Source organism: Pholis gunnellus (assembly GCF_910591455.1).
Source record: "Pholis gunnellus genome assembly, chromosome: 10".
NCBI classification, from domain to species: domain Eukaryota; kingdom Metazoa; phylum Chordata; class Actinopteri; order Perciformes; family Pholidae; genus Pholis; species Pholis gunnellus.
The window spans coordinates 18,958,319-18,982,394 of NC_136537.1; the positions used below are offsets into that span (position 1 = coordinate 18,958,319).

Here is a 24,076-nt window from a genome sequence, read left to right on the forward strand (position 1 = left end):
GAAGACACACAGTTCACTGGCTAACTCCAAGCAATTTCCCTTACACCATTTCAAATACGAGCTTTCTGTTGACAATACAAATCTTCAAGGTTACTGACAAACTTCACGTCTTGTTGTATCATACATATCTGCAGTATATTTTCATAACAACTCTTGAAAATGGATACAGTTGGATAGCTTAGAGCTGCATTATTCCACAAAAGCGACACTCTGACTTCATTTCGGCTTGATTTGATCGCAACGACAATGTACAAATGTACAGACTGGCCTCCATCTGCAGAGGTCTCCCACAGTCTGAGTGAGAACACTGGCAGGTAGAACTGGACCACTTGGGACACAAAAATAGAGAAACAGAATCGCTGTACATGTTTAGTTGGAGCAGTAACGCCGCACGGTCCGATTTTCCCTCTGAACCGACTGGTCCTCCCATCTGCTTGGTACTAGGAAGGTCCTCAGCACGCTCCCCTGCAGTCTTTAGTGTCCATTGTTGAGCAGATGAAGGAGCAGCAACAGAAGGCTGAAGGCAGCTTGAAGCAATGAGCTGGTAGGTGAAGCAGAGTTTGAGAGGCTGTTGGATGACAGGGTGGACTGGCCCACTAGCAGTTCATTTCCCAGGGCCTGGTAGGAGAGAAAGACATCATTTTATGTGCTGTGTTTCAAACAGCCCTTTTGCGTTTCGGGTGATTATCATAACTCATTGCGGAAATTTCAGCTCTGAAGGTTGGGATTAAAAACAGGGCAAAGGTAACAGTCTGACTGCACAATGTTGTTGTTTTATGAGACGGTCACTGTGTGAGATTAGACGACCATAGCCATAAATTCTTGCCATGTCTTGGCTGAGAAACATTGCTATACATTGGACTGAAGAATTATTGCTTGCTGTTTTTTCCCAGCTTGAAATATGTACATCGGTGGTGTTTACATTGCCATGGATGAACATTACTGTTCCACTATACGATATGGACAAACTCTTTTATCCTGATTTACGTCATTCACATCTCGAGACTGATATGTATCACTGTATAGCATGTTTTAATAAATAGCCAATTGTATAATCCTGTGATCATTTAATACTTGACAAATAAAAAAAAAATGTCTTATTCAATTAAGAGCTTTTCTACAAAAATGAACGTAACCGCTTCATGGGAACTTGTAGAGAAATAAAGTACTTCCAGTTATACACTGATTATGTGTATATGCATACACACAAATATAAAGTAATCAGATTAGGTTTTTTATGTTTTTTTTAATAAAAGTGAAGCTTTGAACCGTTCGTCACTTAGTCACTGTTTTTCTTTCTGCAGCATACACATGTGGACAGGTTTCCTGAAAGGGAGTAAAACATCATTCCTCATTTGATTTGCCATGTTACTACCAGTTGGTTGATCTAATTTGTTGATCTCAGCATGGCCTTGTGTTAGGTAGTGCTCACTGCCTACACATTGTGGTCACTTTTGCATCACATATGCGTCTCCCCTCAATAGATATTTTTATCTGTGTGCGTCTTTCTCTTCAGCTATATCGTTGTTTTCAAATGTGAGTTGGAAGTTAAACAGTCAGTCAAGTGGTAGTGTGAAAAAGACCGGATGGCAGACAACAGTTCATGCCACTATTGGAAACACAGAATGAATGAAAGAATAAAATAGACCACATCAATTTACAATTAAATTGTTTTATCCTTCTACAAACATAACCATCAAAATAATTCAAAATATATAATCGTCACATAAAGAAATCCAACCATAGTGACAATAAAAACTGCAAACCTGTGTTGGTATTATTGCATCCAGAATGTTCCTCATAGTTTCTATGGTGTCTGATGGAGATGCGGTGCTCCTGTTTTCTCTGCTGCTGTGGTTGGAGCTGGGTGTACTGGACTGGCTGACAGTTGGCTGCTGGTCTGATTCACTTCCAAACGCCAGAAGAGCATTCCCTGAAACATTTGACATAGCAATTTAAAAATAATCAAAAGAAAAACGGTTAACAAACTTCAGCAATATCTTATTTCTGTACGAGTTCCTCTCATTTCTTATTCAATCACGACAGATGCCTCAGGTTCTGAATTGTACATTTTTCATGAGCAGGTTTGCTGGGCCAGTCTGCATTTGGTCAACAGAGACGAGAGAGAGAAAAAAAAATAGAAAACCGAAAATACTCAGTATTCTCTTCAAGTAGCCTATCCAAACTGCACCTGCCTCCCCACATCGACCTCATTAACTCATAGACCGTTTGCACTGGCCAAACAACTCTGAGACCTCTCTCTGTATCTTTTCTAGGCCGGGCGCTCGAGGAAAGACCGGCCAAAGATTCATCTCGCCGCACACACACACACCAGGCAAAGATACTCATTGTGTGTACAGGTTCAATGATAGAAATGTGCTCGCCGAGGAAAACATTATAAGGACCATTAATTATTCACACTCCAGAGCAGAGGTCATGATAGAAATGTGAAGAAGAGAATGAGCATTAGGAAACAAGGCAGAAGACGCGATAGATTACAAGACACCTATGTTGATACCTATCGGTACGGATCCCCCCTCCCCCCAGTTAACGTTAACCATCACAGTGTGAAATAAAATGTTATCGTTATCCGCTAATATTAAGTAAAATAAGCCATCAGGACATCAGCATTTATGATTTACTAGTCGCAGATCTCTGATAGTGTTACATTGTAAACAACTAATCCCAGTTTAAATCGACAAGAGTCGGTTACATTATGATACGTTCAGGCTCTGTTCAGTGAAAATCAGTATTGGGCGAAAGGTAAATTATAATGTTATCATGATGCGTTCACATGTAATCTCGTAAAATGTAGTGTTGGTGAGAAACTTGAATAAATCAAATAAATAAGTCGTTTGAAGGAGATGTTTTCACAGCAACATAAATAGAATTATGACCTGTTTAAAATTCCTCTTATAATACATTATTAAAGATTTGTTTTAATTCTTTAATTGAATTGTGTGTTTTTAATGAGGGGAAAAACACTATAGATGATTATAACAAAGTAAAAGGATAACATTTTGAATTTTTGATGGTTTACCCTGACTTCAGAGCGGTTGAAGCAATTTTTGGGACGGTGACAAAGAGAAATAGTCTGAAGCCTTGTAGACCAGCTGCTATAATCAAACAACAATTTGGATCAGCAACGATCCGCAATTAGTATCGGTGGCAAAATAAACGTGATCAGGGCTCTCCGAAAGTTTTATTTGCTTCTTTTCTTTTGTGCTGATCCGAACCGTGAGTTTTATGATCTGTTGCACCACTAGTTGTGAGTCACGGATGTAACTTTTAGAGATTCCCCGATCACGTTTCTGCCAATTGTCGATTAAGTAAAAACCCAGAGTGTTGATAAGATCCGGAGTTAATGGTTCTGCTATCGGTACTTAAGACGTTACGGAGTGAGATCCTCCTCTCTTTGTCTCTGTGCCTGTAACTAAAGTATCAAATGCAATAAAAAACCCACCAGAGGCAGGTAATACCAGCAATTTATCAAGACATTTGACGAACAACTATTACATAAATCTGCAGAAATGTTTTCAACTGTTTGGCGAGCAGCCATCCATCCTCATCCACTTCAGGAAACGTTAGCGATGCCATACGGAGTGGGAATAGTCTAACTGTTTAGCTGCAAATGTATTTTAAAGGTTTTGGAACTTCTTGTGTTGCTGGTCAAGAAAGACTATTTGTATACATAAGAATATTAATTAATTAGGAAAAGGATCAACATCACTTTGTCTTTTTTCTCACAATATGATAAAAAAAGAACCGATAAGAGTGTCGATAAGAATACTAGTATGGATAAAATCCTAACGAGACCCATCCCTGCCGGGGTATTCTGTGGTCTATAGCTCAGATTCTCTCAGCACGTTAGCTTGTTGTTACCGAGCCTGATTGTAACCTGTAGGCTACTGACAACGTTCTCTTCCCTTAGTTTAGCTAGCGGTCATTGGGCTGGGTACCATAGAGAATTTCACGCTAATTGCAGAGATGCGGCAGCTCATTGCCGGAGTAGACAAGGGGGTGAGGAGAGATGAGATTGTTTTTTGCATGACAGCAATGCCAATACAATGAGCTGCTAGTACTAGACAAATAGAACCCGCTTGTTGTTTTTATTGTTGTTTTTAATTGCATCTCATGCAGTTTTATGGGCAGTTAAAAAATGTTTGGCCTATGCATTTTTTTTCTGTTTACCTGCCATTGGCAGATAAACCAATTTTTGACCCTGAGGTGATTTGTTATTACTTTGGCCTGATGCGCATTTAAGTTCTGAACAATTTACAACCTATATGTTTATTAGTAGCTTTAGTGACAGTCAGTAAAGCCCCCTGGTGGGAAGGAATGTCTCTCAATACCAATGCAGTTAAGGGTTAAAAACAGATCATTACTGTCCACAATCATTAGCAATTTTGTGAAGTTGTTATGAATTAGGTCTCTAACTTTGTTCAATTGTTAAAAAATAGAAAGTACATCAGGAGGAGATTCAATAAATATACAATTACTGAACTATCAAAGGGCCAGCTAACTTATAATTCACTAAGAAGTGACTGAACACCCAGGCGGAATTACTAGAGAGAGAGAGAGGGAGGGAGAGAGAGAGCTACATACATCTCACTCTGCGGCTGTTTGAGCATGCTGGGAAACATCTGTCACACTGCATCCCAACGGCGCCGTCATGTCGCTTTGGCCTATCACAGAACTTATTTACTTTGCTTTTCAAATCAACTTTGTTTTTATGTCCCCAGTTGCAGGTCATCACAACAAATTATTGTGATTAACGCTTTTTCTGCATTTCATGTCATAATTAAATTACTCTGGTTGTACCAGCAGCGTAGGGAAATGATATGAAAGCATAGAAATCCAAACAAGCACCTGAGGTATTTGTGGAACGTTGTTGTTTCAGCTCTACAGTGATGGGATTTTCCTTATATGCCTGTTTATAGTCCAATGCTCTGCTATATTTACACTAAGACTGAAAGAGAACATATGCTTACTTTTTCAGGTTATGTAAATCTATGGCTTCATATGCAGCATAAAGCTGCTTGATGGCTCATATTTCTGGTCTGGAAAACATCTATAAATGGTAGAAAATTCGGCTGAAAGAAGCTATTTCACATTTTTTACAGCTCCTGGCTAAGAAATTGTGTTGAAACTTCTGTTACTGTTAGCTGTTAGCTCTTTTATTCAGCCAAGCAGGACTGTCGGAAAGCATTGATTAGAGGAGTCGAAAGTCACAGAGACATGCGATTCCAAGGTAACTGACAACTGCAAGTTGTAATTGAATACTGAATTGTAAAATATAACCATTGGTGTGATAAACACTTGTGATCTGAATAGACTGTCAAACAATATATTAGTGCATTTCTTATATCTGAGACAAACTGTTCTTGTTGCCATCTGATGATGCAGTTTGTGTCCTTGGAGCTGAATAGAAATTGCATTTTACAGTACACTTTGAAATATTCACTATTCATAATATTCACTCACCGCTGCTCGCCTACATTTCCTATTAAGAGACTTTTTTCCTTTTTTTCTATTGTCAGCAATGTCAGCAAAACAACATAAAGACGACTGAAAAAACCCCCAACGTCTTTCCCCTAAATCAGGATGCTAAATTAGTGGTCAAATGTTAACTCCACAATACCCCTAAACAAACACAACCCCTGCCCCCAAAAACCTGTGTTGGTACAATCCAGTACATTGAGTGAGACTCACGGAGACAGATGTTGTCGTTGAAGTATCCCAGGAAGTTATCACAGTCTTCTCTCCGGCTCCCACTGGCCGAGCAGGAGCACCACGGAGCCACGCTGGACGTTGAGTTGTCGACATAGTTGGGAGTTATTGTGCTTCCTGCAGAGAGAGAGCACGCACCAGGCCTCAATCAGTATTAAATATTAATTTTTTGCACTCAGTGCTTTACTGTCTGAAACATTAATGGACTCTGTATTTCCTATACTGACTTGATGCACAGGGTTAATAATATGCTAGTATCGTTCTATTAGACTGGCTTGTGCTCTGACTCGAAGATTCAGGCGATTACTCCAGTTCTCTTTTTCTTTAGGTCATGGTCTCTGGTGTTGAGATTTTTATTTCTGTGGCTGTTTTTCCCCTTCAACATAGTGGAGGTGTGATTTCAAGTGCTTTAATAAATACAAGACAGGAATGAAAATGCCAAGTGTGTTTGTGCTGAGGGGCAACATTTGCGGTTCTTGAAATGCATTAGGCTTCTCTCTCCAGTGAGAGGAAAAGAAGTGGATGTTCTTTTTTTTTCTTTTACGGACTATTATAAAACAAATTAAACACACCTTACATTGTGTAAAGAGCCTCTGTTTTTCTGTGTTGAGATATTTTTATGCTTCTTTATCTTAAACCGTGTTGTCTTTTGGTTTAGAATTAGAAGTTTAATTTTATTCTACCCACTCACTCTTAGCCCGTTTGGTGTTTATTAATTGTCCCTCTAGCTAGCTTTCACTCATTCCCGCCTCTTTGTTGCTGCACAATTTTTCCCTTTCCGTCTCTAACACAGCATATGGTGCATAACTTCCATTAGATCTCTTTCTTCTTCCATCTGTTCATTTAATTTTTCCCTTTTCCTTCCTGTGTTTCCGCTCTGTGTTTCACCTCTCAGATGTGCACCTACCTATGAGCCCTGTGTAGGCGAGGAGACAGGCTCCATAGTTCCCTTGCTTGCAGCCATTGGCATACATTTCGGAGGGTTCGCAGTCGAACTGGAACTGTGCCAGGCGAGACCTGGAAAAGCAACGGGCAATAGTTAGCAAGAACATGATAGCTCCCTGTATTGTTTTATCTAAAAAGTTTGCTGGTTCTTTCTTTTTTATACATTATTTCTGCTCTAACTTTCATTTAATTAAGAGTGTAGCCCTCTGGCATGAAGAAAAATTGTTGGACGTGGGGAAGACTGAAAGTATTGGACTGTAATGTGAAAGTGATAGAAAGAGTAATATATTTCATCCACCAGACCTGGGATCATTAGTAAAGCCCTCTGAGTGTAATGGGGCTGTGAAAAATAATGGCCGTGACCAGAGATAGCAATGAGCGATAACTCTGATCCATCTGGCTCTTTATCTGTGCTAAATATTTAATGTGTTATTCCAACAGGCTCTCTGGGGTGTTCTAACCAATGGTGGTAGAAAGCTTTAGGGTAAAACAGTGGGCCATTTTGTTGATTGGTTGGCTGTTTATTTGGTTTCAAAGACCCATAATACTGAACAGCACTGGTCCAAATATGTATGGTGTGTATATTTAATACCTATATCCATGGAGTACTTGAATACACTGGGAGTGGTTAAACATTGGCTTTGCTGATTTGGGATACTGTTAGAAACAAATTAGTTCATTAAACCGAACAAAACTGGGGATTATGATGTTATTGCAACAATATGTTATCGTAACCATAAGAGACTAAGTGGCTAAGTAAGAAATAACTTTAATATCCATTATAGACACGAGAGTAAGACGGTATGAAATAAATGGGAGCCAATTAAAAGCTCGTATTTAGCTCCCTTCTCACCTGCACACATAGTCGGCTTTGCAGATCCTCATCTGTGTAATGCAGTTGGGTTTTTCCACACTTTCATAAGAGCAACCGGGTACAATCGTCTGCCTTCGACGCTCTGCGCATGCCGTGTCCGTACACGGGCAGAAGAGCAGCTCGTGAGTGTAGTCGGCCGGGACGCGGTCGAAGAACCTGCGCAGAGCCTTGTTGCATTTGGCCCGGTTGCACAGGCCGGACTTCGCAGTGGGTTTGATGCAAGCTGAGACGTATTCTGTGCGGAGCTTCTGGCACAAGTCGTCCACATTGCAAGCTTTGGCCGCATCCAGGCAGCGATTCACAGTTGTCATGCCAACATCTGAGTCTGTGGATTGAAAGTAAGGTCAAAGACGAGCGTGGATATCAGTGGAAGAATGAAACCCACAGAGCAACAAGGTCTTGTGTTTAATAGCTTATGTGATCTGTGGTGTGTACTCAAGTTTATTTATTCAACACGCTGAGATGTGTCTTGTATTGTTCGAGGTTCAAAAGTTGAGGTCGGTAGTTTAGAATTAAATATCAGCTTGGAGATGGAAGTGTCTCAATAAACAATGGAGGCTCATTTCTTGAGGACCAGAATGACGAAATGATTATTAGCAGAGGAGCGTGGTTTCTATTTCTATGCTTTTGAAAAGAGAACGATTTCTTAAAATGAAAATAAGGACACAAGTATGACCCAGGGAGCTTCTTTGCGTTATTCTAATGCTAGCACAAGAACCAGGGCCATGCCTCTCCACACTACTGATCAAACTTATCACGATGGCTGGCTACCTCAACTGTTAACCTACTATGTGCCATTTTAAGTACAGACTGCATTGTGGTATTCCGTTGCGTGATGTTTGTCCACTGTCTGCTGCAAATCACTCTCGTATTTTTTCATGACATAAGGTCCCACAGGGTTCACCAGAAGGGGAGGGACTTCTTCTCTCGATGAGAGAGTAAAACAAAAGCTGATTTCAATACGATTCAGGAAATGTCTAAAAATCTTTTTAGTATCTTTAAAATCAGATCCGATGACAAGTGTAACTTGAGTCAAGCTAGTGTTATGTGATCTTCAACGAAAACATCAAGACAGCTTCCTGTTTTCTCTTGCATCAGTGAATAAAGCAAACCCGTATTTATGAACGGTCATGTTTGGTGTGGGTGGGAACCCCGGTCCTCCGTGTTGCAACTTCTGAATGGACCTTTTGTATTCATGTTGCCTGGGAAATGAGCAACAGACTGACCTGTTTGAGCTTCAGGGATCAGTCATCAGCTTTTTTCTGCAGTGTGTTTATAGTTTTGTAACATTGATGGGTGTTCTGGTTGAATTGGTAGATGGATATATAGCATACATATGCAAATAAACCCTCTAATGCAAGTTATACCCATGAACAAACTAATTTTAACCTCACTTAATGTTATTTTACTTGCCAAAACCTAACCTTTAGTAAACCTTTCACGTTGTTATTTAATACCGGTTTTGTAATTTTTCTATCCACAAGATTTAATATGCTTTTCATAGTTCGAGCATATTTTAATTCAATGAGATTGCATTGTTTTTTTTAGCCAGAGGCTATAAGAAACAATTCAAGATTTGAAGATATTCTATTATTGTGAGTTAGTAGTTTAGCAAAGTTCCTGCATCAATATTCATTGACAGTCATGCAAATGAATATGGATTCCATCCAACAATATCGTTCTGGATGCTGGAATTGTGTTCAGATGAATGATAATATTTGTGTAACTGTCTTAAAAACAGAAGGGACCTCTATTTGCTTTGGGCATGCTTCCAGAGGAGTTTCAGTTGAGTCACGTATTTGTGCTAGAACAGAACTTCTTCAAAGGGTAAAATTGTATAAAATAAGGTGAAACTTAATGAAGGTCAGTGAACTTGCCAGCTGTAATAGAGGCCAAGCGGACATAGTCGTAATCCCTGTGCACCGTCTCATAGGGATAATTCTCCACCAGGTTGAGCCCTGAAAGAATAGTAGAAACATTGGTGTGAGTATTGTAACAACCTGTGGTTTTCAGCTACTGAACAAAAGTTCTGATTTGTACAGATTCACTTGTACAACATTTTTTCTTTAGCAGTATAGACAAGTGCTATTCAGTATGCACTGACCATGTATGATGGACTGATGAAGGCTCCAGTAGATGCTCAAGCAGTTCTTCTCCTTCTTCATGCCCCGTTTACACTGGCAGCCATGTAAGGGGCTGGACAGCAGGGCGGACACCGCGTTGGCACACTGGCTCCTGGCACCGGGCCCCAGCTTCACGCTGCCATTGCCCGCCACACACTGGCGCAAAGTCCGCAGACGTGGACTACAAGTCTCATTGCTCGAGCATGAGTCTCCAGCCACCAAGCAGTCTCTGCCGGCCAGTATAACCTCTAACAGAGCTGTGAGAGAGAGAATCAGAGCACAACAGATGGCACAACGATGAGGGGGGATTTCAGATGACAGTTGAGGTGTATAGATTAAATGGAAAATAAAGAATAATGGAGAAGTCTGCTGAAGTCTGACCCAAATGTCAGGAATAAGAAAGGATGAGAGCAGAAAAGGGAAACGGGGAACATTTTGACCGAAAATAACTGTTGCAAGGGGATATTAAGCATTACGTTAAATCAGCTGGGTGGCTTATTGTGTAAGTCTGAACATGCGAGAATACACAGATGAGATTCTCTAGCAAGCATCATTACAGCACTCCTCTCATAACAACCAGTGGAGCTGTTGCTTCAGAACTTGAGGTGCATCATGCATCTTTAGTTTGGTGAAAATATGATGTGCGATGGACTGTCTTCAGTCCACTGTTTCCAGGATGAAGGTCAATCAAGAAAGATGTACTGTACAGTTTGTATTTCATGGTTATAGGCAGGGTAGCTGACTAGCTCTAGGGATGCAATGTCTGTCTGTCTGTCTGTCTGTCTGTCTGTCTGTCTGTCTGTCCACCTCTTCGTTCCAGACAAAGATAAACCCAACAACTGCTGGATGGATTGCAATGAAATTTAGACATTCATTGTCCCCAGAGGATGAATCCTTGTGACTTTAGTTTGACTTTTTATGTAATACTAACAAGAGGTCGACAGTCATGGTTTTTCCATCAGGTCAACATTTAATGTGTCAAGTACCAGTTGTTACCAGATACCTGCAAAACTAATTCACATTTCCATCAAATGTACTTTGTGTTTAGTGCCAATTAGAAGATTGAGTGAGTTAAACCAAGAAGCTGATAAATGGTAAGTGACTGCATTTCTATATATATATATATATATATATATATATATATATATATATACGTTTGGACAAAGGAAGGAATACAGTCCTCTCCCTTTGCATTTAAAAACACAAAAACAGACCATTATATAAAGCAGATGAACTGATTTGTCGGTGATGCAATATCAAGATTTTTTTTTAACCTTGGCTTTATGAAAACAGTTTTTGTATGAGCTCTTTTATCAAAGTATCTTAACCCATTACCTCTATTTAATTGATAACATGCTCTGTGACGATCCATTATCTCACAACTATACTTATACATATGCTAAACCATGCTCTCATTGATTCTGACTGACTCACCTTATCATGAGTGGCTTTGACCCCTTCAATTCAGCTGCAAGTCTATTCATCGAGCCAGAGAGTTTGTAATATTGAGAGTGTGTGTGTGTGTGTGTGTGTGTGTGTGTGTGTGTGTGTGTGTGTGTGTGTGTGTGTGTCTGTGTGTGTGTACAGAATGTACAGAGAACAAGTGAAAGGCCCATAGATTTATTCATGTGTTGCTGTGGTGAAAAGTCCAGAACCATGTCAGTTTATTAAACTCCATCCCAGTGAGCCAACATAACAGCTGGTGAGATGGGAGCTGCTGGTTTTGTCGTGCATCACTGGGCTTTGATGGCAAGATAAATACTTGGGGTAAACCTTTGTGATGCAGAGAAAAGTGAAATGTATGTTAAGTCATGTCTATACTAACTGTACTGGTAGTTGTAGCATACAAGTGGCAATACATTATGATTGCATTATATGATGTTATGGCTCTTTGTTTGTATATCTCGCAAACAGCTGACACGTGGAGGCATATTAATATCGAATTCAAATGTAATTAACGGCTGTGGTTTTCATTTCCTGCCGTGTGTTTTGACTTTGAGTCGAGTCGTCACAGGCAGTGTTTGTTTGAGGGAACACGGCTCTATTGTACATAGAGACAGAGGGTTCTGTCTGTGGTTAGGTGTAGGCAACAAAAGCACTTTGGTTGAGGTAGGCAAAGATTGTGGTTTTGGTTAAATGTTGATAAGCCCCGTTGTGTCTTGTGATTCCCGCCACTGCTGACTCTTTCTGTAATAACCCAGAACATGATGTGGTCTGATGGATGTTTAAAAAACAACTCTATTGCAACCAGCTGGTAACAGCAATAGGAGCTCTCACAAAAACATAATTATATGCATCATGATGTTGACCCCAGGCGTAATAATGGAAACAGTTAGCATGTTCATTGCAGATGTTTTTGTCATATAGCTCATAAGCTCCGTAAAATACAGACCCTTGCTGGAGCTAATTGCTGTGGAGGTGGAGAATTTTTTGAAAAGAGCTGCCACTCTTCCATTGAGTCTTTCTTCTCTCTGTAGGTTTTTTTTTTTTTTAATTATACAATTACTGAAAAAATTGAAAAGAAAGCCATTTTCTTTGCAGCCCTGCTGTCAATTAGTGTTAGTGACACATTTACATGTCTTGTCTTACATGATGTTTTACTCCTTATGTATATCCAATTAAGTAAAAAAAAAAACCATGGTGCTATTGCTACTCAAAAGTCTTTAGAATACATTTTTTTTTTTACATTTGTGTTCTCAGGTTATTCTAAAAACATATTCCTAAGCATGACCCACAATAAGCCAAGAATATCCGCTTATTCAAACACTTCAAACTCGTACCACCTCTGTTTTCTACCGTAATGTGGTTTTGATGTTAATTCAAAAATATTCCATTTCATGCTGCTTACCTCCGCTAACACAACATTTTCTCAGCTACTGTTTTGATCTTCAAAACACACGCACACGCATGCACGCACGCATGCACATACTCCAACAAAGAAAGTAATAAATCAACATGTTTTCCGTTTTGTCAACACCATTCCATCAATAACATGTGCCTTTTTAAAGGTGGATCTTTAATCAAACCCCACAGGTGAATTGAGTCTCACTCACATCAGGAGTTATTTAAGCTTTCATCCTCTATGCAGCACATGTCAGCTACGTGCATCCAATACCGACGTGTTAATGCTGGGAAATAAATAAATAAACCAACGCCAATGTCCGACCCAAGGCCAGATGGTCTGTTGCAAATTCGAGGCAGAGTTCCCAGGCCCGTCCTGCTATGTGTGGCAGTTTGTGCTGCCTGGGCAGAAGCTGGAATAGACACCATACATCATGAATGCAAATGAGCCGCTTGATTTGACATTTCCAATAAGCCCGTCTCTATGTACCAGTGGGTTTAGCCAATTAACCATGTCAGTAATCAATGTGTTCTGAGGCTCAGTTAAGGCCTCAGTTTCCCTGCCACATAAATCATGGGCAGATTAGCTGATCAGTTACCCTCGCGCACCGACTTAATGGTCCACTTCAGGAGAGATAAAATGGAAAATGAAACTTAATGAAGTCAGCTGGAATGTAACCCTAACTCCTATATACCTACAAAGAAGTGAGGCGTAGGAGGAAAATTATAATTTATTGGTGCACTTAACGAGTATCACCTTTGTTTCAGTGCTCTTTAAAGGTGCAAGATTCAAGATTGTCAGCATTTTGATTGCCTCTGAACGGCTAGTAGACATTACTCCACTTTATCCTTACTCAGCGAATAGTTGTTTGCTGATATTTAATGCTCACAATGTTAATACAGCTCCTGCAAGATTTGGAAATGATCTTGATAGTCGGATTAAAACTAGCAGCCTCAATTTTAAAATGAGCAGCCTCCACCACCGATACAAAGCATGTTCAGGAACATGACTCAAGCCATTTTCTATATGGTTCTTGGCAGCTACTTCTGCATACTTTCAGCTAGAAAACTCAAACTTTTGAATGTTATTAAAGGAACAACTTTTACGACAACAAAACATTTGCAAACAGTTGCTGATTTACACAACCAGCAGTTACAGAGCAGCATTATCATTCATTTGGAGTTGCTTCTGCCAAGTTTCTACTCAAAATCTGAACATCTGCCTCTTAACTTCCGCTATGTTCACCAGCTTGTCACTCACTGTGTCTGTCTGCAGTCTAAAAATCTGTGCAAACGGAGTTACATTTAGCTGTTTGGTTGCCAGATCCAACAATTAATGCTGAATTTCTACGTCTTGAACATATATATTTGGTCATGAGTCTTGTACTAGTAACACTACTAGTCTTCCTTCAGTTCATGGTGCTCTTGCCACCGCTGCTTCCCCAGCTTATCAAGCAAGTTACGCAGTAAAGGAAGCTTTAATCAATCACATATATTTTCTTCAAAAACTACACTTTTCTCGATTCATATCCTTTTGAAATATTAACTTGAGCCAAAAAAGGTTTTTGAGAGGAGACAGACATTCATAGACTGGTAAATGTGCTTCAGCATTTTAATTCACTTATAAAAAGTCATTAAATGTAGAGGGTTAGAAGTGACACACTTTAATGAAAATCCAAGTGAATATTAAATTTGGCTTATTCTTTATTGATCTCCTGCTGGTCACAGTCAGCTCCTGAATTATAACACTTTGCCTTTGAGAGAAAAGTGAAGTTCATCATATTGTGAAAGTCAGGTGTCCTTTTGTGTCCTATTTACATAGTTTGCTTTATAAGTGACAACTTCTAGGACCTCAACATTTAAGATACTGGCTTAAGTGAAAATAAACTGTTCTACGAATGTCATCTTTGCAGAGATGTAGCCTGGATAAATTGTTGCTGTCTGATACTCTACATAAGACAACATCATTTGCTTTTATGGGACAAAATTAGCTATTTCAGATATCAAAGCAGAGTAGATTGAATTTGGCAAAATGAGACTGAAAATATCCATCTACATTCAAAATAAAGCAATGTCAGCTCCACTCATACTTCATGTTAGACATCAAAGAAAAAGTGCACGAAGACCTAGAAAAGCACAGTAATTTAACTTCAAAGTATTGAAAAAGGAGCTTCAATCATACTATGTTGGATATGTGGTACACATACCTATTTTTTAAATTCTAAATCAGTTAATCCTTTTCCAACAGTGGGTATTTTCAACCTTCACTAAGAGAAAATAACATACATGCCATATTAATGATTTATTCAAAAACAGTTATTATCAAACACTCTCAGCAACAGCTCAATCAGAGATGCGTACATTAAAAGGATTTTATTGGCAATTATTGGATATGCAGCTGCCAGAAAAGAGTACAGTCGTTATCATTACACACAGGGAACACAATTAGCATCTGCCACCTGCCAAATACAGGTAAATGTTGGCTGTTGCAGATAAAAAATAAAAAATTCAGGTCACCTGCCACCATGACAGATCACACTATACAAGCAAAAGGCAGGACATACCATCAAAAGCAGGTTGTAAGAAAGTCCAACAGAGGATGTTCTGTTGATGGAGGGACGATGCAATTCATTGCAACAGAGGCATGAAGGATTCTGAAGTGAGAGTTTGTATTAAAAAGACTGTATTTGGTGATTGTAGAAGTCAGTTAGTGATCATTTCATGGCATATATGAATTACACACTTTGCTCATCTATGACTGCTTGAATCAAGGAGTTGTGCTACTTAAACTATTCCAGTAGCTAGCGTTAGGTCAAATATATTACCCTGCGAATCAACATCCTACCATATGAGTTCAATCGATTCCTTCATTTTGGCAGCAGGAGAATTATATTCTTCAAATGTTTTTGTGAAGTAAATTGTGGTACACAACCGTTGGAAAGACCTGGGCTATGCTCACGCTTTCCAACACAAGCAAGTTCAAAATGGCTCCTGTGAGACGTTTCTATTTACAGAAACTGCAATTAACTTCTTTGTAGGCTGCACCAAGTGCCACCAAAAAATAGAAAAGGTCAAGTTTACACATCGACAAGAAGACTAAATCATGCATTCTGTAACCTTCCTATTTTTTGCCTGTACATGTCCATCCCCACATTTAAGTCATCATCCTTAAGATTTTAATGAAATGATAACTGTTTTGTGATACTATTTATGGTTGACCTCTCTGTAGTCGATTTCCCGGAAACAAGGCATGCATGCATGTATTCACCGTTACTGTTTTTCATTTCATTTTTTTCAGCCTCATTGTTACGGTTTGCTGTCCCACAGTTGTATCAGAGCTGTTTTACTGCTAATTCAAACCAGACATGACTGACTGCTGCTGTTTCATAGTAAAACCATTCAACCGGGGTGGCTTTTATTGTAAAGCAGTCGCAGAAAGAACAATGTAATAGTCACCAAAGTTACCACTGACTGTGACTATTAGACAAGATAATTATCTTTTACAGCATGCAGGGAGTAACGGAACCAGACAGATACAGCTATAGGACGTGTTGAACTGCACTTGCGGTTACCACCAATAACCAAGGGTGTCGCCAAATCAACCAGGACTGAAATCTTAAGGATTACAACTTTAATTCCGAGGTAATAATGCTTCCAGAGATTTGATCCCATTTGATTGTGAGGTCTTTTTAATGCACTGAATAGAAACCATTTAGTTACTTAACAACCACTTACCCTCCTCAACTTTCACCACCACCCTCGACTTTAATCAAATGCTTTCCCTAAGAGGAGCTTCGGCCGGAGAGGAGACGGTCTTACTATTTATAAAAAGCCGAGCCTAAACTCGCCCTGCTTTCCCCATCTCCAAACATGGACGCAGACATAATAATAAGTGAATAAGTGACATTTGAGTAAATAACAAGTATACATAATTTCAGCCAGTTCCAATCATTACTAGGCACTCGGCTCCCAAATACAAACATTATGGCATACGCCTGCTCCTCTAAATCCACTGCAATGAATAGATAATAAACCCAATGTCACAGCTTTAAATTCCTCAGCTGCCTCTTGTTGATTATGTGCTTGCATCAGCATCTAGTAGTCACAATGACAAATATGCTTCTTATTAATCTCTCTCCATTACTAGAGGCAGCACCATGATGTTGTCATGTTCTCACCGTGTCTTCTTTTCAAACGTGCATCTCTCTTTCCTGTGTTTAAAAAAAACCTTTATTCTTGAATTTCACATTCTCTCTCTGCAGTTTGAAAAGCCCCCACAAACATACAAATTGATCCCATAATGCAAAGGCTGCTGTCTGAAGGGAGCGAATTGTAAACAAAAGATTATTTGTGAACACGAAGATGGTGATTGTTATTCTTGACTCGAATCGCTGCTTCCAGTGAGCACCTATGTCGTTCTGAGCCACTGAGTAACAACTAGAGTCTGTGTGTGTGTGTGCATGTGTTCTCATTGTATTGTCCCTTTTTGAAGACCAGTTTGAGCTTTAGTTTGTAAATGAGAACGTTTGCAAAGCCAGGGAGGTTGGGTAGTTGAGGAGTTTGGGATTTAAAGGAGCATTATTTAATTTACGACATCAATCAATCTCTTATCAGCGACAGCTTTGCCAGGACTCGGGCATAGGAGTTTAGTTAGAGGGTGCTTTCACACCTGGTGGGGAAAAACATTATTCATTGTTGCACTTGAGTTCTGGTCCAATTCCTGTTCAAACTGAAGAGTAAATATAAAGTCATACAGACTGACAATTTGTTGTTTGAACAGTTTTGGCGATTTTCCTGCATAATCAGGAGCCACCTGAAGAATTCACATTCTGGTGACTGACAGAAGTTTTTGCAGTATTTGAATGCCTCTTATGTGTATATTTATGTTCTTTGGTGTCATAAAGGGCTCTCAAAGAAATAACTAGACAACTATAAATGCAAATAATCGTCCGCATGTTCTGAATAATGACTAGAAGGGAGAGACGGGTCATCATCGGTTTCAATCGGCAGCCGATTGATTGGTGAATCTCAATCATACGATTGCTTCCTGAACAGATTTCATGATAAGATAGATTTATTAATAGTTAAGCTTTTGAAATCACGTTAAAATCACGTATCTGCTATCCTAAAATCCTGCGGTTGGTCAAACAAACCTCACCAGAGTTCGCTCGGAAGCGGACCGAGACCCACCGTTGAAGCGGTCTCTGTCACGGGAGGTTATATCAACGCCAGGAGTAAGAATAGAAATGCAAGAGACTTTTAGTGAAGATACGTTGTCCTGACAGAATCTCTAATTGCAACAGTGATTTTGTCAGTCAGTTGCTTAAAGAACAGGACAAGAGCCTAAATTACTAAATCCAGTTATGACTGGGTAGGGGAGGAGCTTACAGGCCTGCCTGTAGGGTTCAACAGGAAGCCTGCTGATGGTTAGCAGGTATAATGTTTACCATGTTCAAGATTGGATAATTTGCACTCAACACAAATTCATTACATTCATTTTTCAGGTATTTGTTATTAAGTACAAGTATAATTAAAATGCTGAGCAGATGATGGCGATAGATCAGGGGATCACTAAAGGGATTACATTTCATCCTGAGAGGGAAACGAGTGTCTCCACCAAATGGAAATCCATCCGATAGTCATTGACCTTCTGGTGCTTCTAGATGAAAAGTCGGGGGATCACGAGTCATAAGGATTCATCCTCTGGGTAACACGAATGTCTGCACACATTTTTCATGACAATCAATCTAATAGTTCTTGAGATATTTCAGTCTGGATCAAAGTGGTGGACCGACCCACCAGCATTCCCAGTCCATAGAGCCACAGTGCTATCATGGCTAAAAATACATATATGTATTTAAACAATGCGATTTTTGATTAAAAATGATCAGTAATGTGGATACAAATGACAGAACAGTCTGGTAAGAAGTCTAAGAAGTTCAGAAAATGACATTGCTTTACTGTAATGCAGCCTTTATAGCCAGGAAAAGACAATACTTCTGCCATATTACGATATCCAAAATCTAAGACGATATCTAATCTCATATCATGATATCGATATCAGTTTGTTTTTTCCATAACAGAAAAATAAGAGTGGAAATAAATAAAGTGGGAGATTAAATCTAATATACAATATTATTCTTTGAGGTTGTTTCACCTGTAATACATTGCCAAAGGCACATTTCTAAACTCATAATTGCTTTTGTCTGCTCAACTTTATTGCTTTTATTGTTGTCTTTTCCATCGTTAGCCAACATCATTTTATTTCCGTGTTTGTGAAGCACTTTGTAAACTCGTTTCAACAGGAGTGCTATAAACTAAGTCCCCATCATCAAATCGGCCTCATTGCCTATTTGGTGTTTGATGATGATCGCTGTCTGATGATTTACAGGTGCGTGTGTGATAAATTAAGACTGTGTGCTGTAAATAGCTACAGCTGTGTGTATTCATCAGAGGATTACTGCTCTGATGCTGCAGGAGGATCTTCTGAAGCTGTGCTTCTCCTTTACTTCTTTCTTTACATTGAACGACCTATAGACTAGTGGAGGACACAGATGTATGTACGTACAATAGGGGAGGGCCATAGTACCTCAAATTTATACCACAGTATTTTTGTGGGTTTTTGACATTGGTGATGGTGACCGCCTAATGTATTAAGATTATATCTGTACACACCTTTCATTAATCTGATACAAAATAAATAATGAACGCCTTCGTTCAGTTGCAGTCTTGAACCTAGATGTTACTCCATAGTTCTCCTTTCTCTGTTATTGTTACTGAAGTGAAACAGAAGCATGTATATATATATATGTAGGTGTTAGTGTTCTGCAAAAGCTCTATGAACCACCTGAAGCTTATGTTACTGACAGGCTGTAGCGAAAATTCAGTTTGGCACAAACATCACCCACCCGCTGACACATAGAAACAACCATACGACACATTCACAGCGTGATTTGTTCTTGTGCCACAAGAAAGACTACAGGACAAAGACTCTGTAGGAATAGAGACTCACAGAGACTCCGCAATATAGTCGCAAAGTTGATTGGAAGTGTGTGATTTTTAGATGACACACGGGCATCACAGGAGCAAAAGAGGCGAGACAGCGTTGGTGCTAGTTTGACGTAAAAAAAAAATCACATTGTGCAGCGACATGCATCCTAAAAAATAACTGTGGGTGCGTGTTGAGCTCCTCTGCTCAGTGGGTAAGGAGCTCCCAAACCTCTTTGTGGCCCAAATTCGGTGCCATTCTTGGTCGCTGTAGGTTAGCTGCTAACTGCTGCAAGTATTTTATATATTTTTTTTAAATGTCCCAAGCGAGGCAGAAAAATGACACAACAGTCCCGCCTTGAACAGGCACACAGTTGATATGCAGTTTCCACTATAGCCGAAAAAGTTCAATTTAATTCATTTCCCTAGATATAATAAAGGCTGTGATTATGTAAGTGCGAATGACTGAAGTTCTCTGTGTGTGTGTGCGTGTGCGTGCAGGGCAATTTGTATGTCGGTGTGAAGGCCCGTCAAGTTCAGTCTCAATGTCACACAACAAATACTGCTTTATCTTCACTTGGAAATTGTGACGCTATGAGTGCCTCGGCTATTTGTCTGTAATGGTTGCAATTAACCTATCAGCATATTGTCCTTTGCTTGCAGAGGGGAGAGAGAGCATGACACATCATGTTTTTCTCTCTCAGTGCGAAAGTGCTGGCTGTCTGTCTGCACCACTGAGCAGGACCGGTGCCAGCCACACAGGGCATACAAATGATGGGTCTTCTCAAATATCGGGTTTCACACACAGTGCAAATACTGAACCTGATTGGTTAAAGTGTAACTTCCCTGCTGGTTCCTTCAGAGAAAAACAATAGTGTGCCTTGTGGCCCTTTCCCAGCGCTCGCACAAGTGAGATGGAGAATATTTACGGAACAGTAGCAGCGCTGCCTTAAAGTGATTAAGTGTTAACCTTCTGTCAGGTCTGATGTTGTGGCAAGACCATAATACCTGCCAGCTGTTGCTGTCGCTCAAGAGTCATTACAACAGTGGGGAGGGGCCACACATTCCAATATGATGATTGATGGACACTTTTACTGATGAGACTCTTCAACAGCGGAGTCCTCTGTGTTGCTCAGACTGCCAGCATGCCTCCAGTCTTTGAGACCCGTCTGCTGTGTTGTCGTACCGCAGAAGCAGCCGCGATGAGAGGAACTCAAACATGAATCTTGAGATAGGGCTTTTCAGCTGATTGCCTCCTTGCCTCCACTGCGATAAAGAGTCGCAACCTGTCAATTTCCATAGTGTGTTATTTTTTTTAAGGTAATAAATCTAAGGGCTTTTGCTTTCTTTTTCAATTTTATGGGTCCAGAAACGCACTACATCAGGGATGTGAAACAATTGTCTAGTCTGTTTTAGCTGTAACTTATCTCAGTGTGTTGCATGGCCTTCATGAAGCAGCACTGCCTTTGCATCTCAGTTTGATTGCATCTCCATTTGCCTCCGTGATCTGTGATTGGAGAAATCTTCACACATACACTGAAACCACTTTATACAAGAATATCAGTGCAGGGAAATTATGATTCACCTAGAGTCAACATTAAGATGATAAAAAGTGAAAAGTGGGTCAGTGTGAGCAGATGTTAGCCTATTAAGATAGACTCCAGCGCACAGGACTCTGTCAATCATGCACGACCCGTGGGACCACAACAGTGTTCTGCAGTGGCTTCTTTGTGATTCATTGTTTTAAAGACTCGGCTGAAAGGTCACAAAGGCATAAGAGACACCAAAAGGCATTCGGAGTGTCAAGTTTGACACCAGCAATTTGCTAAACATGCAATTTCTGGTAAACTCTTTGTGTTAGTCGTAAGTGCAACTTCTGAATATGTTTGAAATGGAAATGTGCCATTCCTCAAGGATCTGAAACCTGGCTACCTATGTGTCATCTTCAGAGCTGTCAGTCACGCTCACAACACTGCTGGTGATAGATTCAAATGTACAGTCAGATGCTGAAGTGTTGAGCCGTCTTAAAAACACAGTGGGGCAACACACAGGATGTGATCACAGTGAAGCCGCTCCTCATTAGCATGTCACAGGAATGATTCATAGCGCAGCATGTGACCTTGCATGGTTTTAAAGACGCTCTGCTAAACCGGCTGTCAATGATTTATGTGCATTTTATTTGCACAATGTGTGTAATTTTTCAGTGTTATTGAATGTTATTCGTCCAAATATCAAATGTATAATATGAAATTTCCCATGTATTGATATCTTTGTAGTGACCTACTACAATATCAACATTGGCTGCCACTTATTGATTTTCTCTTTGTTTGTTTTTGTCTACAAATGTTTCTTTTTCTGACCTGTTAAACTTCCTATGGTAATAAAGAAGTGTATGTTGAAGTATATGGATATATTGTTACACTTTAGTTTTTTACTGCAGTATCTAATATTGTGGAATTTCGCTGGTATTGGTACAGACTACTACATTTTCTTCTACTTCTACAGCTTCATCCTCTATTTACTGCTTATTATAAACAGAAACGCAGAGTCTCACTGAAACAGCCATCCATTATTCAGACCAGAACTCATTAGACATTTCTGTCACAGTTTGTAGAACAAGAGCAATGCTGTGCATGAAATGGTTGTAATTTTCTTTTTCAGTCACTTCAATTTAACTTCCACTGGCAATAAACCATAACAATGTCCTAATTAATTTCATCTCTGAAATTCATCATTACTCAGTCAAACAGACTGCCTGGATTAGAGCGTGTATGGCCAGACATGACCTAAGTTAAAGTATAATTGAACAAGAGACTTCATTAACCATGTTTGCTGTGTTTCTGTGAAAGTAATGGTAAAGAATCTAAAACTACTTAGAGACGGACTAACAAGCTGTGTATTTCTAGAATGACAAAAAATTAATAAGACAAGCTTTTATGCATTTTTAATTTGCCTTAACTGCTCTAAAATGCATGCAGACATATCTAACACGGCCTCCAACATTTAAAGGGGTTTAAAAAAAGATACTGGGTGGGTTTGTTTTTGTGGAGTTGTCTCCTTTCTTTCCTGTACCCTATACCAGTGGTAATGAAGTTGCAAGGTTGGAGGACTGATTTGAGGTGCCCATGCTTTAAAAAAACCCATCCCATTCACTCGCTATAGACAATGTTAGGTGACTCACAGTTGGAGCACTTCAAGTCTCCTGGTTAAATCATGCAGTACAGCAGACTAGGGCTGCAATAGTAGCGACAAATTTCATTATCGATTAGTTGAGTCTGCGATATGATGGTCTATGTTGGGTCACTGTAATGACGCACGGCTACGGCAATGTCTCTGTGGGGGCATTAAGCCAGCCAATGTCAAGGTTTTGTGTAGCTCACATTATAAATTACAGGAAATGGCCTCTGGAGCATGGAGGTATGCTCTGGAGTTTTAAAAAGTGCAGGAGGCAGAGGCTAACGATACAGCGGCTGGAAGTGCAGAGGCAAATGGACTGTTCAAAATAATTGTAATTGACAGAAATAACTCCCTTTTGTTTTTGTTTTTATCTTCATTTTAACATTCTGTGCATTTGTCTTTCAAAATGAACACAAATAAGATGGATTTAGGTAGCGCTAATTAGCTCAAATTAGGTCGGAGAGACAATGGAGTATGACGCTAGAAAACTGAGGAAACTGACACATTATAATGCAACATGAACGTGTTCCGTTTGGTATTCTGGGTCTTTCTTTTTGTTTCCAACTGCAACAAACATTTAGATTTCACTATATATCCCATGATTCCCACCTCCGACTGGCTTATAATAACAGCAGTCGAGGCTCATGGGTGTGGTCGTTTTTAGAGGCATCTTTTGTTTCTCAGAAACCAAACTGAAATAGCTGGTGGCTACAACACCAGCCGATAGGGAGGTTACATTATGTAGGAGACCCCCGTGTTTCAATCATAATTGAAGTTATCATAAGAACATTTAAAAATGGAAAGTTACTACGAAAACTGACTATGGTCGGACGTGAGTTGGATGCTGTTGTGGTGAACTGGCTTTTTTTTTTATCAGGGAAGGAAATAAACTTAATGGTATCAACTTTGAATGTCATTCTACTGCTGTTAAAACATTTTAAAAAAAGAGCAAAAGAAAGGGAGAGATGAGAACACGTGATTATGGTGGAAGAAGAGGGAACATGCAAATGTGGAGAGTTTAAACAGAAACTTAACTTTGGCGTTTATTTAATGTATTTTAGTGTAATATGGTGTAGCAGAAGAGTGTATGTAACTACAGACTGGAGTCTTTGTAAACGCTGACGCTGACCGTCGTAGCTGTTTTTATATGACTCCCACACACATTGAATAGACCCACATCTTATGTGCATCTCCTATATGAATTTAATGAATGTAAGGAACAATGATAGAAAAGACAAAAGAAGAAGAAGAATAGTACAGATTTAACCTCTTGTTTTCTGTTACTATACATTTCTGTTGTTAATGTACCCGGTTGAATGAAGCCCGTGCACCTATTCACCGGCAGTAGGCTACATGGTTCGATGTTGTTGTGTGCTGCATTGCCATTTGTATGATAATC

At 39.6% G+C, this 24,076-nt stretch overlaps 1 protein-coding gene across 1 annotated transcript in view; it reads right to left on the reverse strand.

Annotated features, from left to right (window-relative positions):
• Nucleotides 1-474: 474 nt before the first annotated feature.
• gfra4b (GDNF family receptor alpha 4b) overlaps nucleotides 475-24,076 on the reverse strand; it is a gene marked incomplete at both ends in the record, with an annotated part of 35,129 nt that continues 11,527 nt past the window's right edge. Inside the window, 7 exons of the mRNA XM_079167831.1 lie at nucleotides 475-618; nucleotides 1,767-1,933; nucleotides 5,713-5,847; nucleotides 6,638-6,747; nucleotides 7,529-7,874; nucleotides 9,427-9,507; nucleotides 9,654-9,929. Of these exons, the coding sequence (XP_079023957.1) occupies nucleotides 475-618; nucleotides 1,767-1,933; nucleotides 5,713-5,847; nucleotides 6,638-6,747; nucleotides 7,529-7,874; nucleotides 9,427-9,507; nucleotides 9,654-9,929 (1,259 nt within the window). The remainder of the gene's footprint in view (nucleotides 619-1,766; nucleotides 1,934-5,712; nucleotides 5,848-6,637; nucleotides 6,748-7,528; nucleotides 7,875-9,426; nucleotides 9,508-9,653; nucleotides 9,930-24,076) is intronic.